Source organism: Gallinula chloropus (genome assembly GCF_964237585.1).
Source record: "Gallinula chloropus genome assembly, chromosome: 1".
NCBI lineage: Eukaryota > Metazoa > Chordata > Aves > Gruiformes > Rallidae > Gallinula > Gallinula chloropus.
The window spans coordinates 23285540-23300494 of record NC_140085.1 but is presented as its reverse complement, the minus strand read 5'-3'; the positions used below and the strand labels follow the sequence as shown (position 1 = coordinate 23300494).

Genomic DNA, 14955 nt, shown 5'->3' with positions numbered 1-14955 from the left:
TGGTACAGCATCATCACATCAGCTGTACAACAGTAGGCCTATACAAATCTATTTATAGCCATTCAGACTGCCTCTGTCCTAAGAGCCGCCCTGGACCTGAAGGGCTCTAGTTCAGCACAACACTTCATCACTTGCCTAACTTGGAGAAAACAGCTAAAACATTCCTGAACTGATGTTTAAAAGCTTTGTGTTTGCTTGGAAACCAAATCACAAGTACTCTTGAGCTACTGTGGCTTTAAGTGATGAACTCTCCGCAGTTCCTAAGCGAACAAGGATGCAGACAGAACGTCTGATGAAAACTTTTCCCTTTCACGTTCGTTACCTTTTCATTTTCTTTCCTTTTCGGTAACCTGCTGTACTTTGCCATGGACACGTCATGTTCTGTAGACAAGGAACATTAGTTCTTTTAGAAATGTGAAGTGTGTGTGTACATGGATTAAAAATGTCTTCTGTGATGCAACAGGTGCACACCATTGGAAACAAACAAGCGACGGAAACATACCATTGCTAGCAAGGCCAAAAAGGTCCTTCAACGTGCTTACTTCTGGAAAAGAGAAATCAAACATTCAAAGTAAAACCAGCTGCAAAATCTCTGTTCAGCTGAGACCATTTCTGGCACATTTAATGCCCAAGTCACCCCAATCCTTTCGCAGCACAGATGCCTAAGTTGTGCCCATCTTGAAAATGACACACCAGATCAGCTGGTGGCCATCAGATGGCCCACCATTACCATAAACGATTGGTAGTTCCGCACAACTTCCTGACAACACTTAGGTGATACTGAGAAATCCAAGTCCCAGAGACTCAAGAACTAACCCCCTTTCCCATACATGAATCCCCACCAACATGAAACTTCTCTTGGCTAAGTTTCTCTATGCAAGCAAATGTGTCTAACATCTGACTGCTGGTTACGGCACTAGAAACGCTTGCCATGAGTTTCTCCTACAGGTAGAAGGCAGAAAAACTACACAGACAACTCAACTTTCTCAAATCTTGGGCAAGAGCTACTCTCAGTATCTGTACCAACTGGCAAACTCTTCGCAGAAAGCTACAAAGAAAGCATATTCACAAACCAGACATTATGCGACTGTGAAAAAAGCAAGGGGAAATTGTAGTATGTCTGATTATTTGTAACAAGAAAGGAAGGGCAAAAGGGAAGAAAAGGGGGAAACAGGGAAAAAAGGGGAAAATGGGGAAAAAAGGAGTAAAGGGAGAAAGGTGAAAGAAAATGCTGCAGTAAAAACTGTTGTTTCTGTTGCGTGAGTAGGTTAGAGTGTCCTTGACATTTAATATGAACTTGTTTCTTCAGAAATTGCACTAAATGTTTGCATTATTGCTTTGCTGTTAAGTAATGAATTTCCAAGTTTGTGCAATCAGGTTACTTGGAAATACCCTGGGGGGGGCAAGGATTTAAAGTGGCCTGATTCCTTAAAAGGGAGGGGATAGCGTACACTCTGCAGTTAAAGACCCATTCTTGCTTGTGATTTTCAAACAAACCCAAAAATACTGTTTGCAAGTCAGACACGCTGCTAAATTACCCTTTAGGCAATTGTAACATCAATGGCTTCAGTGAAATTGCACTAGTATAGAAGCAGAGTGACCCTGCAAAGAGCAAAGCTGTGTATTTTCAAACTTCCACCATATGGTGCATAAAACAACGTTAAGTGGTGAACTTGGACTGTTCAGTTCTGAGTAAAAGCACCCACCTGTCCATGAAATTCTGTGGCAGAAAAAAGAATTACAAAAAACCCCTCTTTTGTGAGTCATCCAAACCCCCAAAATTGCATGGATTATATCTGTTTATTATGAAGCAAGCAAGAAGGACCACTTGAGGAAAATCAAAACTTAAACCAAAATTTACCTGTGAGATCCTTTTCCCGAAACTGTATTATTGGGAGAACCATTGTATCAGCAAGCTGTTTTGCCAGTTCAGAATGGAGAATATTGAGCTGAAACAGAGAACAGAGAGGAATGCCCTAAGACACTGTGTAAATAAATTAAAAAATTAAAATAACAGCACTCTGTTGAAGAAGTACAACTGTCACTTGTGCCCCGCAGACAAAAAAAAGCTGTAATTTACTTTGGTGCTTAAAATAGATTTCTCAAGTATGTGAGACAGATGGGGATTTTCCCCTAAATGCATAATTCCTGCTTGGGCTGTCCCAGGGTTCCAAGAAATTTCTGTTCCCACATACTGTATTAACTGTATTAAGGCAGTTCACTTGACCATTAATTCTAATGCTCAGCCCAACAGAATTTAAGCTGGAATTTGCCTTTATTAGCCAGATTTTGCTGGCCTTTATTAACCAGATTTTGTTAAGTCTCTGCACCACAGAGTTACAGTTCCACCACCATGACCAGAGTCTTTTTCCATCCCTGAGGGTTACCCAGGACACAGACACGACAGGGGGCACACACAGTGAAAGGTCCCATTCAAATGTTTTACCACAGAGCAGCTTCCCGTTCCTGTTTTTGCATTTCTCTAGAATGTAGCACGTTCTAAAGCACTCGTGTGATGCTGTTTAGGATGAAGACAAGGCTCTCCTGTCAGCATTGGCATGCTGAGAATATTAGAGGGGCTCAGGCAGGACAACTACCATTTACACAGCTCAAGTGCCTGATAGTACAAACTAGGAATGCCACAGGTGCTGATGTGATACTCTGCCCACTTGCTGACAGTATCCTGGAGGCTTCTAGGTGAGATTATGCAGGTGAGGATGAAGTCAGCATCTCCCACCTCAGCATCTCCCACCAGAGAACACAATGCAAAACTAGGGCAATTCAATGCTTGTAAGACAACAGAGGGGGCATCTAACATACAGAAAAGGAGGCTAAGGAATGGAGCAGGTTCTTCTGCTCCCAAATGGAATAGTCCTCTTGTACCTGGGAAGGAGAAAATTCTTGTTTTGATTTATTCATAGTTCACATAGGCAAGTACAAGACTGGTGATGATAAATGTTCCTTTCAAGTATTTCCTGGGAGCAGACATGCAGTGGGAGAAGCCTAAGTGAAAAGTTAACCTTTGGGATTCCTCTCACTATATTGTTACTTTTCCATTTGCCCTAAAAATTTTAACCTTTTTTTTCCCCCACAACCCTTCTATCTCCCCTCCTCTCCCAAAAAGTAGTCCTCAATACAGCTTTTTGTCTTAACGAAAGCTGAAAGCAGAGTAACAAGAACACCACCACTTTCCTGATTGCACAGCCCTCCTCACAATAGAAAGTGTGATGTGACAAAGTTAAGCAATAAGGACCCAGATACTAAGATTATACTGAAATGGGCAGGTCTAACAAAAGTATTTAGGGACTCTGAGTACTCACAGCAACCTAGGGAGAATAAAAGTGTTCAGAGTACACAGCAATAGAACCCAACCTGCAGCCTCCTCCATCCAGTTATCTCTGGATTCTATGTCATCACATGGCAACTAAACTGCAATTTTAGTAATTCACGGCTGCCCAGCATCCATTCCTGACAGGTTTTGACTCAAGCTGCAGTGTTTAAGGCTTAAAAATGTAAATGTCATTTTAAAATTGAATTAAATTAAAAATGGCCCCAGCCTAGACAAACATACTGTTTCAGCCTGTAACTCCCCCATTTAGGAAGTTCAGCTTCACTCTGAGGACAACATGTGGGATGAAGCCACAGAAACCGCTCTGACCATTACAAAAGGGTGATGCTATACTTCTTCATCCACAGTTAAATGATTCTGTAAAACAATCTAGCCTCCAGTGGTAAATCTCAGGACCAAAACCCACCAGTGCTCTACATATTGTAAAAACAGAATATTGGTAATTCAAATTACCTCATCCACAACTTTTGAAAAGTAATGAAGGGTGGATATCACTTCTTCATCTCCTTTACCTAAGGCAAAATGCTGAAAACAGAAGCACACTTTTGGTCTGTAAATCAATAAAGGTGAGTATAAAATACAACATGTATTTTACTATCAAGGTAATGAATATGCCTACAAAATGCAACAAATAAATAAATGGACAAACATGAACTCATTAATACATATTTTTTTTACTCTACTACTGTTGTTTCAAATGAATGGATTTTGGACCACATATAATTAATGCTTATTATACACATTTTAGAGTCCTAGTCATACAGTGGGAACAAACTAGTCTGCATCTTAATAAATTTATTAACTCATATTTTGCACTTCTTTGTTTTTTGAGATTTTTGGAAGTGACCTAACTTCCTTGAACATCCTGAGGAATTTTACAACAGCCTGCACACGAAACTAAGTAAAGCAAATTTCCCAAGCACTTCTGGAAACCACACTATTTACACAAACTTCTTTGCAAGTGCTGAGGCTGAAAAGAAATCAAGGTCATGCGTTGACCATACCTGTTTTTCATAGGCAAGGAGCTGCTTCGAAAGCTGTTGCGTGGCAAGACACATTTCATTCTACAAAAAAAACCCAAAACATAATAAAAATGACATGTTAATAGAAATAATTAAAGGCCTTTAGCTCTTGGCTGAATCTGCAACTACTTACACAAACACTGTAAATGACTAGTCCCAAAATACCTGCACAGAGAAGCAGTAATAATGGGTATGTTTCAGACTTAACCAACACTTTCAGTTATTCAGTTGAATAGAGGTAGGATTTGGGGTTTAGTTTTGGGTTTGGGCTTCCCCCCCAAAATAACAGAACTGGAACCTCAAACATGTAAGCTGTCATAAGAATGTCGGTGGACGGTGGAGTCACCATCCCTGGAGGTATTTAAAAGGGGTGTAGCTGAAGTGCTTAAGGACTAGTCAGGGTTAGGCTGTGGTTGGACTCAATGATCTTAAGGGTTTCTTCCAACCCAGGTGATTCTATGATATCCCCCAAACCTACAGCAATAAAGAGAACCAGTAGATGCACCTTTCTACAATGTTTTCTTACTAAGGGAATGTGCTGATGGGAATACAGTGCTTTAAGTTGATACAGGAATATAAAACAGCAGAGTTTTGTATTTGCATGGCTAAACTGGCCAAAATGCACACATGCTCAAGATGTGCTTGTACAAAGCACGACTTGTTGGCAGGTGTCATAACTTTGCTTGAGAGATGGAAAAAACCCTGGAAAGTTTTTGGGTATATCAATCTTTAATCTGTATATTCATAACACTCGTATATCAGCTGCTGTGTCCCCGATTTGCTACCAATAACTTAACAATGGAATAAAAGGGGGAAGGGGGGAACTGGGATCCTGGGATCTGTCTTAACCCCTGTCAGATCCTTCTCTTCCTCAATAATGCAGAAAACTCATCACTTGCAATTCAGTTTTAACCTATTCCTCTCTCCAAAGACATAAAGGTGCTGAGAGTTTGTAAATCTGAGAGCAATCTCTGAACTGCTTTAATAGCACCTTTTATGCTGGGGCTGGTACAAAAAACCACTAAAACTGGGGCAGAGTTTGTGTGCTCTCTTATCTTCCCTTGTCATCCTGAGCAAGCAGAGCACAGCACAGTTAACTACGCGGGCCAGAGATTCTGAAACACTCTTTCGTTTGGCCTGATGCCACCTCCGACATACTGTGCTACAGCCTGGTGCTTCTGCATCACTTTGGCACACCGGGAAGGAGGATTAATATGGACAGCAAGGCCCAAACATTTAGCCAGTGTCTTAACTCTGCCCAAGTGCTCCAAGCCACAGCCTGGGTAACAGCAGCCGTGTGTGAACACTGAGCGGGAAAAGACGAACAAGCTGATTGTGACCATCTTAAAGCTCCACAGGGATAACACTCAGAGGCGGCTGGAGATGGGAGAGCAGAGGCCTGCCAAGGTACAAACCAGGGCTGAGAAACAAGTTATTCTGTGTCCAAACTCAGATCATGCGCACCCCATGACTATTCTTACCTCAGAGGGATGGATTAGTCTTGTTTCTTGTCTCAGACCAATTAGTAACGAGCATTACACTTTCACACAATAATCACGCCAAGGATCCATGTCAGATTTGCAGGTTGGTTCTGCAGATGTTTAGTTTATAAATGAAAAAGCTTTACAGAAACACTTGGCATTTAAGTGTTTCCCAGTCCAATGGATGGAAAAAGATGTCATGCCCTATAATAAATTACCAAACCTTGTTAAGGGCTCAGGCAAGGATAGGAACGACCCAATGCTGTAAGAACACTTGAGAGACTTTGCTGCCTTCAAAGTGGGAGCTACGCAGCAATGACTTGATGACAGGAAGGATGACTCCTTGCATGTGGACAGGTGACATTAAAGGGGGGTTGTTTGTTTGTATGCATGTGGATGGAGTATAAAGATGAATTTAAGACTACCAAAAAGAAGCAGAGGTTCTCAGACCTGGGATCTTTTTCATAAACACAACCTCAAAGATAAGAGCTGAGTAAGAACTGCAAGCAGACTAAGTCCTCACACAGCAACTGTGTCAGTTGTACAGCTGGGTCAGGGTGAGGGAAATCTTTTGCAATAAACTGAGTATGAAAAAAATTACTCTTTTTTTCCCACTTTTTGTTTCAATTCACTTCTTCCTGCAAAGTCTGCAACTGTGTGGTCTGCTCTGAATTTGGAAGGTAAATGGCTTCTGTCTTAAACTTGTTAACCCTAAAAGAAGCTTCAGAATAAGGGGCTGACACAAAGGCAATATATTCCTTTGTGCTAGCCATCCTCAAAGCTTATACCAGTTTGGTTTTCAAAGACAACCAAATCCTCAATTTCCTCATCCAACATCCAAAGAGTAAAAAAAGAGTATCATTATTCATCTGTGTTGGACAGTGTGAAGATGGGCAACGCAAAGAGGTGTGTGGAAGAAGCATCTTCCAGCCAGCACCCCTCCCCAGGAGCAGTCCCCAGTAGGTGATAAGAACTCTGAGAGTCTCAAAGGGGAGTAAATTAACATCATCATACCAAGTGCATGATCAGGTGACAACAGACACATATAGTCCCCTGGCAGACATTCCTAACATTCGTAAGATGTTACCCCATGTACAGAACAAATTGATGGAAGGGCCTGACAAGAAAATTACTTTGGGATTTTGGGACAACAGTTTCACACATCACTGATATCTTGTTGATGTCAGTAGGTCACATTTTTCATTTGTAGGCTCAGTTCTTTGTGTCAGAACACCCAAATCCCTGTCCATGTGGAAGAGTTAATTCTGGGTCCTTCATCCTCCCCCCCAAATTCTCCCAGACTTTGTTCCCATTGAAGGTACAAAATAATTCATTATATCACTAGGAAGAAAACAAACCAAAATAAAACCCAAACACCCCTCCCCCAAGGAGTTGTAAATAAATCAAATTATGCCAGCAAACTGAACAGAGCCCCATTGCATAAGGAACAGGAAGCAGATCCAGTGCTCTGCTGACCTAGTGTTAATACTGCCTTGCTAAGCACACAAGTCTGGGAAAGTTTCATTTAATCCTCCTCCCATTTCTTCTTAATCGACCTTCTCCCCTCCCCCCCAACTAATCAGTCTCAAGGCTTAAAAGTTATTTGCATTGCTTCGTTTGACAGATTCACTAAATCCAGGAAAATTATTTCAACAGGTTTTAATCTCTTTCCAAGACATTTTCCCATGGAATAAGGCAACATTTACATCTTGTAGCCTGAAATGACTGAAATTCAGTATAACACAGCAAAAAGAAAGCTACAATACAATCCTGACTGCCTGTTTTACATCTCTTCCACATTACCTTGACATTTCAGAATTCAACAAGCATTTATGGTGTGGGAGAGCTACTGAGGAGATCCTGTATCAGGTGGAAACTCAGTAACATCCTGAACAGAAATCCAAGTATTTAAATGAAGGCAAAATTAACCAGTGTTGGACCTCACAATACATTAATTTTCAACAGATTTTACTTAACAGGGAAAACATTATTGCAGCTGTAATGTAAAAAAGTATACTAGAAGGAAGGAAGAAAGGACTATATACAAACAGGTATCATGCAATCAGTTATGATTACAGATGTGCTGACTTTTTTTTCATTTTCAACCTCAGCTGGCATGCTTGGATATGCTCACCCTAGGCAGAGAATTTTATGAGGTTCACTAACACTAGTTCACATAGATAAGGTCACAGGAGTTGTGTTTGTTATTTAGCACTAATCTACTAGAAATTAAAATACCCCCCCCCCAACAACAGATTAAAATCCATTGTCTAATTCTCAAGTTATTTCAGTACCTCACCCTGCCTTCAAATAAGTCAGCAAGAAAATGTCCAACTGTTATTTTCTGATCTAGTGCCAAGAAAAAGGCACGTGATTTTTCTGGGTTGATTCCACCTTCTTCATTATCACCTTTATTCACCAAGCTGTTCATATCAGAAGATAGTAGGGTTTTTTGGTAAGCCACCTGTAACAAATATCTCGATGCTGTTAATGATTTACCAGTGAGAAGTCCATCCCCTTTTAGGGTCTCTTTTTGTATTTTTCCAAAGTAAACTCTGAGCTAATACACTGAAGACTGAAGATATTTCTGTAGACAATCACCTAAGAGACTCCAGATTTGAGGGCACATAAAGGATTAAGTCAAACTATAAATTAACTTCTGAAGACAGAGAACCAATCCCAGCTTAATGAAGATTTCTACAAAACGATTTTCCTACTCCTGCTAGAGCTGGCATTTTTAAAACTGCAAGAAACCAGCACACAGAACCGCCAAAGGCTTCTTCGTGTAAGCAAACAAAATACTGGTAAAGTTACTTATTCATACACCCTGTACATGCAAAATGACACATAATAAAATTTGGCTTGCATCTGGGAAAGCTTAATGCTTCATAAATGAGAGAACAACCAAACAGGTAGCTGGGTGAGGGAGGCAGCTGCAGCCTTCTCATTCTAGGGAACACATACACAGTCAAAACTGGGCACAGCACAGAAAGAACTAGATCTAGATATGAGTGTTTATGCAGGTCTGTCTACAAGTGCATGTCATCTTCCTACAAAATAGATTACTCCAGCCATCTAGTAAATGTTACACTCCTACGGGCTTCGGTTTGCATATTAAATGGCTTGGAAACATGAACCCAAGGTTGAGAGAAGCTAAGCCTCACCAGGGTGCTCAGGCTGCCCAGCACTTTACAAGCTCAGGCTAACATATGGCTTGCCCTGCTCCTGATTCACAGCGTGGCATCCAGCCCTCACAAACGCGAACGGTTCAGCAAGACATCATCTAATAGCTTCAAGAAATAGAAGAGGCTAGTGAACACTCTGAGGTATAACAGCAAGAGCAGCTACAGTGGATGGGTAGTTCAGTAGAAAACGAAATCTCTTCAGTTTCTTGCAAAACAATTACTATCAACAGGACACGCATACATTTATGCCTCCTTGTGGTACTTGGATCTCCAGGTCCTGCTTAGCACAATTTAACTTGCTTCCAGGCATTGTAACGACTCCAACTCCATAGGCAGTATTAAAAACAACTCCCATGGCTTTGTAAATACAATAGTTCTCATGTGATTATGCTCTGCCTACCTCTTGTTAGCAACATATGGTGAATAGGCCTCTGGAAGCGCAGAGGTGCCTGATGCAAGCTTACAATGAATATGGAACAATAATAGAGGCAGTCTTTCGCAGAAGATGGTGCTGTAAAATGTAATTTACTGCAAGTGTTTGTCCTACCTAATACTTCATTGAAGTTTCTCCATGTGGAGCTGAAAGTTTACAAGATAACTTGAACTTTACTGTTTAAAAATGTTTTTGAGGAAAAAAGCCATATCTTTTGAAAAGGCAAGACTATTGTTTCCTCAGACATGAAAATAAAAGCAACTGAAAGAAAAACATATCAGTCTTACTTTTTAGTTTAGCAAGAACTAATTTAATAATTCTGAACACTTAGGGTTAGGTATGCAACTTAATATAAAAAATCCATGCGTGCCCTGAAGAACCTGACACCTGTCTGAGTTACAGCCCTGTGAAGTCAATACACAGGAAGATGAAACAAGCAGAACTGCTGAAAAATGCAGATACAAGGTATCATGAACTCGGGGAGAGAAGTAATGCTGTTGAAAAGAACTACCTAAAATAGACCTAGACTACTGTATTGTACTAGCTGTCCTGCTAGCCATGTGGTATGGTATGTATAACCCAAGATTGTAACTGTCAAGGATTTCCTTAGGAGTCTGGCATGAAGAGGCAGTGAGACCCAGAGGCTGTTGCTGCTTTCTCTGTGTGTCTCTGGAATCAGAAAGCAACTGCTCACAGAGACACTGATGCTGAACAGAAGTACACTCTGCAATTCCCATGCTGTTCTCTCTCCTGCTACAAAGGCAACATAGCAGGGGTTATTCCTCTTCTGCCGTCGCTGCTCTTGTATCTAGACAGATTTGTCAGGAATAATGAGATGAAGCCTCCTTCCAACTACAAAATACTGCATCCTACTTCCCTGTAACCTGCTTAACTCTTTATCCCTTCTAATAGTCAGTAGAGACAAAACAGTCTCCTGAGTTTCTAAATGGCATTTTGTTTCAAGTGAAGATCCCAGTTGAGCCATTTCATGATGAAGATGAAGAACTGCAGATGATAGTAAATCTCTGAAAATAATTTACTACGGCAGTGAGAAGTCCATAAGATGGGCACACTTTGTTTACAGGCCATTGCAAAAGCCTCAGCATGCAACTTAAGTAATGAAGTTTTCTAACAGTCCCTGCTTGCTGCACAGCATATTGCTCAGGTAATACAATGTCCAGAATGACGAACACAATATTCTCAGAAGTCAGGCAGCAGTAGTGCCAGATGCAACACCAGAACTTGCTTTCAAAGAGGAAGAACTACAGGAATAAACTCTGCAAGGAAGATTTCCTCTATGAGACCACTGAAGTGATAACTACTTCAGGGTACCATGGCACAGATGGGAGAGCCAGAACAGGAAGTACAACATGTACTCACACAAATGTGGTTCATTGTATTTACACACATGGGCTTGCCAGAGCAACTAAACCTCACTCTTTGAGCACAGCTCATACATTTGGTTCCTGTGACTTACCCTTAATTACGGCACCATACGCTGCATTTGCCTAGTAGCATCACTGTCTCTTTTTACTGAGTAACTCCATGTGCAAAAATAGAGTTGCCACCCATCACATCCACTGTGAGTGCCCAAAGAGGCAGGAGCACTGCTCCTGCAGATCAACCAGCGGCTTGTCACACATCGGGGTCCTTGTACCCAAAGACAATTTGCCGGCAACACATCACACAGCTGCAGCCTTGTGTGATCAGCCCTTCCACATTAAGTGGCTCCAGTGTCCAACCAGGGGATCCACCACTACACCTGCCACACCTCCACCCTGTGACAGGATGCTCAGGATGCTGCAGACCCCTCCTTCCACTCTTGGGGGCAAAAGCAGTTTTAAGTCATTTCAAAGGTCTATCCATAGCCCTTACTGAAGCTCACCCCAGTGAATGCAACCATCCTAACAAGTTGCCCTAGTGTCATTAGAAAAGTTAAAGGCATGCAAAATTAAATTCGGCTTGAATATATGTAAGGTTGAAAAATTAAGTGCCCAGCACCTAGCAGAGACCTGTAGCTTAAGAAAAAAAAGCTAAAATAAGGATGTTCAAAGAGATTCCTGTTTTCCTAAGTGTTTTAAAAACCTCTGGGCAAATACTACTCTTTCACTTTCCTTTCAAATGCAGGGATCCAAGTGTTTAGAGCAGCTTGAGCTGTCATGTTACAAACATGTTGTGGCTCTGCACACAAAGCACTGTTTTGGGACAAATATACGCACATAGCCACATTAACAGCTCGCAGCTGGTACTTACTGCTATTCTCCTGAGACACTGCACTGCATCCATTCAGAACCATCAACTATTATTACTTGATCACAAGCTACTGTGGTTTGAATTACATGAAAATCCAAGTTTTCACCACAAGAAACACCAAACTTCTAGCAAACTGCTCCAGAAAAATCTTGAAAGTCTGGTTGAGACATCTGGGAAATCTTAAAGCTCAGAATGTGGTTACGAAGAAAACAAGATTAATGTTCTTTAAACTGTCATAACTGTTTTGAGGGGACATAAATCCTGATTTTTCAATGCTGGGGACTAGTACAAGCCACTGTTGTTTTGCCTGACTGCCATGACTGATTCCAGCCATTTTTATGGCTGTTCAAACAGAACTTGTATCATTGCTTCAAAGCAGGTCAGTAACTGCTATTCCTGCTTTAGAGATAAGGAAATCAGAGCAGGGGATGACAATGACTTTGCAGAGACAAAAAAAGTCAGAGAAGTAAAAAGGCAAATTCAGAACTTGGCTTCATGCTATTCTCAACTTTTTCACTCTCTCTACTAAATTTTACTCCCTCTCAAAATGAGAAGGGTTGGTAGCACTTCCTAATGTGAGGCCCAGACAATGTGTCTTCTAAAAACACATCAGCAAAAGCTGATTTTTCTCTCAAGCTGTATTAAGGAGAAAAGAATTATTACACATGGCTTTTTTTTCTTAACTGTCCATTCATGTTTAGTGTGCATTTCAGCATTATGCTTCTCTGCATGCTGTGGTTTAACCTGATAGGCAGCTGAAACAGTGACACAGGCATTTGCTCACTCCCCCTGAAAAGAAGTAAAACTCGTGGGTTGAGCTAAAAACAGTTTAATAGGACATAAAAGAAAGAGAATAATAATGATAAAAATATACAAAACCAGTGATGTACAGCACAACTGCTCACCACCCAAGCCATGACCCTTCCCTGCCAACTCCCCCCCAGCTTAGTAGCACAACATCACATGTATGGAATATCCCTTTGGCCAGTTTCAGTCAGCTGTCCTGGCTGTGCCCTTTCCCAGCTTCTTGTGCTCCCCCTGTGGAAGGCTTGTGCCTCCTTGACAGCAGGGCCTCGGAAGCCGAGAAGCCCTTGATTTAATTGTAAACGCTGCTTAGCAACAACTAAAACATCATTACGCTATCAGGATTGCTTTCATCACAAATTAAAAACACACCACCACACCAGCTAGTATGAAGAAAATTAACTCTGTCTCAGACAAAACAAGGACATCACGGCAGCTGCAGTCATAAAGTTTTGCAGTAAGGTGTGTGCCTCTCAAAAATTGAGGGTGAGTTCAGTCAGAAAGCATGTCTTCCTTTGACATATTCAGGAACAGCTCCTTAAAAGGTTATAGTGATATTTACAAAGCTTAGTAAATCAGTTAGAAATCACTGTTAGCCTGTAAAACAATAACATTCTCTTGGAAATTAACCACCATATACAGAAGAATTCATTATTTCCATTAAATTTTATTTTAAAAGACTTAAGTTTTTCCCAATTCTACTTATTTTTAGGCCTCGTACAAAAATATCAAGGCTTTTAAAAATGCATCTAGGAAAAAAACGATAAAACATTTCAGGTTTCTTTTCCACTTACATAATTAATATGGTCTACTTAGGCTTTCTTTATACTGCAGTTATCATTTTTTGCCAGTACTGGATCCTGAATCCACAAACCCAAACTGATGTCGTAACACACAGTGATTTCAACAGAATTAAATGGCAGAAACAGTAACTCTAAGAACACTAACTGTTGAGCCAATGTCCTTGGTAAAGTCCCTAATATTAGCCAGTAAATGTGAATTTCCCTAAGTCAGTAGTAGTATAGAGTGCTCTCCTCCACATACTTACAAAGTTTGACTTTAAACAACTGCTATGCACCTCCCACCTCAAAATGGCATCAACCATCTGATGATGTATTTCAAGAAACACACCCAATATTGACAACTGTTTGAATATTTAGATCAAAGTAAACCAGATAGTATGCAGGAAGAAAATGAAGTGCTGGAAAAATGAAGAAAAAAACCTCAGTAGTGCTGCAAAATACAAATGGGTAAATGCGCTGAGATAGTGAGAAGAAAGAGGAAATGTCATAACTGTGACAGAAATGGAGAAGGCTAAAAATTGGGATGGAAAGAAAGAGGCAAATAAAAGCAGACAAAGCATTTTTTTCACGAATTGCAGGCCAGAGTAACCACTTCCTAAAATGCTATCCTAAAAGGTATCAGCCAGGCAAAGGGACACTTTGTCAGACCCACAAGCTGGACACTTAATGATCAAGCCACAGTTATGCTCTAAATTCTTTATTTCACCTATTTCAATCCTACCTGCTCTTTGGTCTCAGATTTCTACTATCCACTGCCCACACTCTTGTTACTCAAAGCTCAACGACTCTCTACCAGAATGCCCACCACTGACTTTCAGTGCTGATTTCCTGTCATGTCTCCAGCCCCTGACCACATGTTGTGCTGTTCTCTAAGTATCTGAGCTGTGCTGTAAGGCTCCGAGTGCTGTATCTCTGGAACATGAAGACTCTGAAACTCTCTGAAGCTGGATTTTCCAGGTGTAGGTAGCCAGATCCCGGGCAGACTGCTCTTTCTTCCAAGTCATGCTCTCAGTCACCAGAAAGAGCAATCCCACTACACAGACAGACATTTGCAGTAGTTTTAAACCAGAACCGATTCCCCATAACATAAGAATCGGACACTCAGTCTTTCAGTAAATTCAAAACACCCCCATTCCTTTCATCTTTCTGCATCCTCTGATTTACTACCTTACAAATAGAAAAGCAGTTGTTTGTATGGAACTCAGATATCTAACCTACATAATCACTTGCAGAATTTCCATGAGACGCTGCGTATGTCTTTAATGACATTGATATGCTAGCTCACAATATCTAGCTTTATGCACATAGGAATCCTAGCTTCACTGAAAAATCTCACTGATTTGTAGTAATGTTTTCCAAAGCACTGGGCATGATTTATCTAGCAAGTTTACTTTCAAAGGGATTCGGTCATCTAAGTGCTTTAGGAGGTGTTACATTTCTTCTGCTCCCACTTCCGTATCTTTCACACTCACTAATTTAAGTGGCCAACTTCAGTATGACTCAAAGCATACATCAGCTCTGTCATCAATGGACATCGACAGTTTCTTCCAAATGGTGAGTTTCAGCATCTAAGTTAGATGCTTGAAGTCAGTGTGAATACCTATCTGTGTATTGTGTCTATGTTT

The 14955-nt window shown here is 40.8% G+C and overlaps 1 protein-coding gene across 1 annotated transcript in view; it reads right to left on the bottom strand.

Annotated features, from left to right (window-relative positions):
* APPL2 (adaptor protein, phosphotyrosine interacting with PH domain and leucine zipper 2) overlaps window positions 1–14955 on the bottom strand; it is a 35969-nt gene that overhangs the window by 15559 nt on the left and 5455 nt on the right. Inside the window, exons 3-7 of the mRNA XM_084278550.1 lie at window positions 4354–4413; window positions 3803–3874; window positions 1862–1949; window positions 503–544; window positions 323–381 (exon numbers count right to left, since the gene is read on the bottom strand). Coding sequence (XP_084134676.1) covers window positions 323–381; window positions 503–544; window positions 1862–1949; window positions 3803–3874; window positions 4354–4413 — 321 coding nt within the window. The remainder of the gene's footprint in view (window positions 1–322; window positions 382–502; window positions 545–1861; window positions 1950–3802; window positions 3875–4353; window positions 4414–14955) is intronic.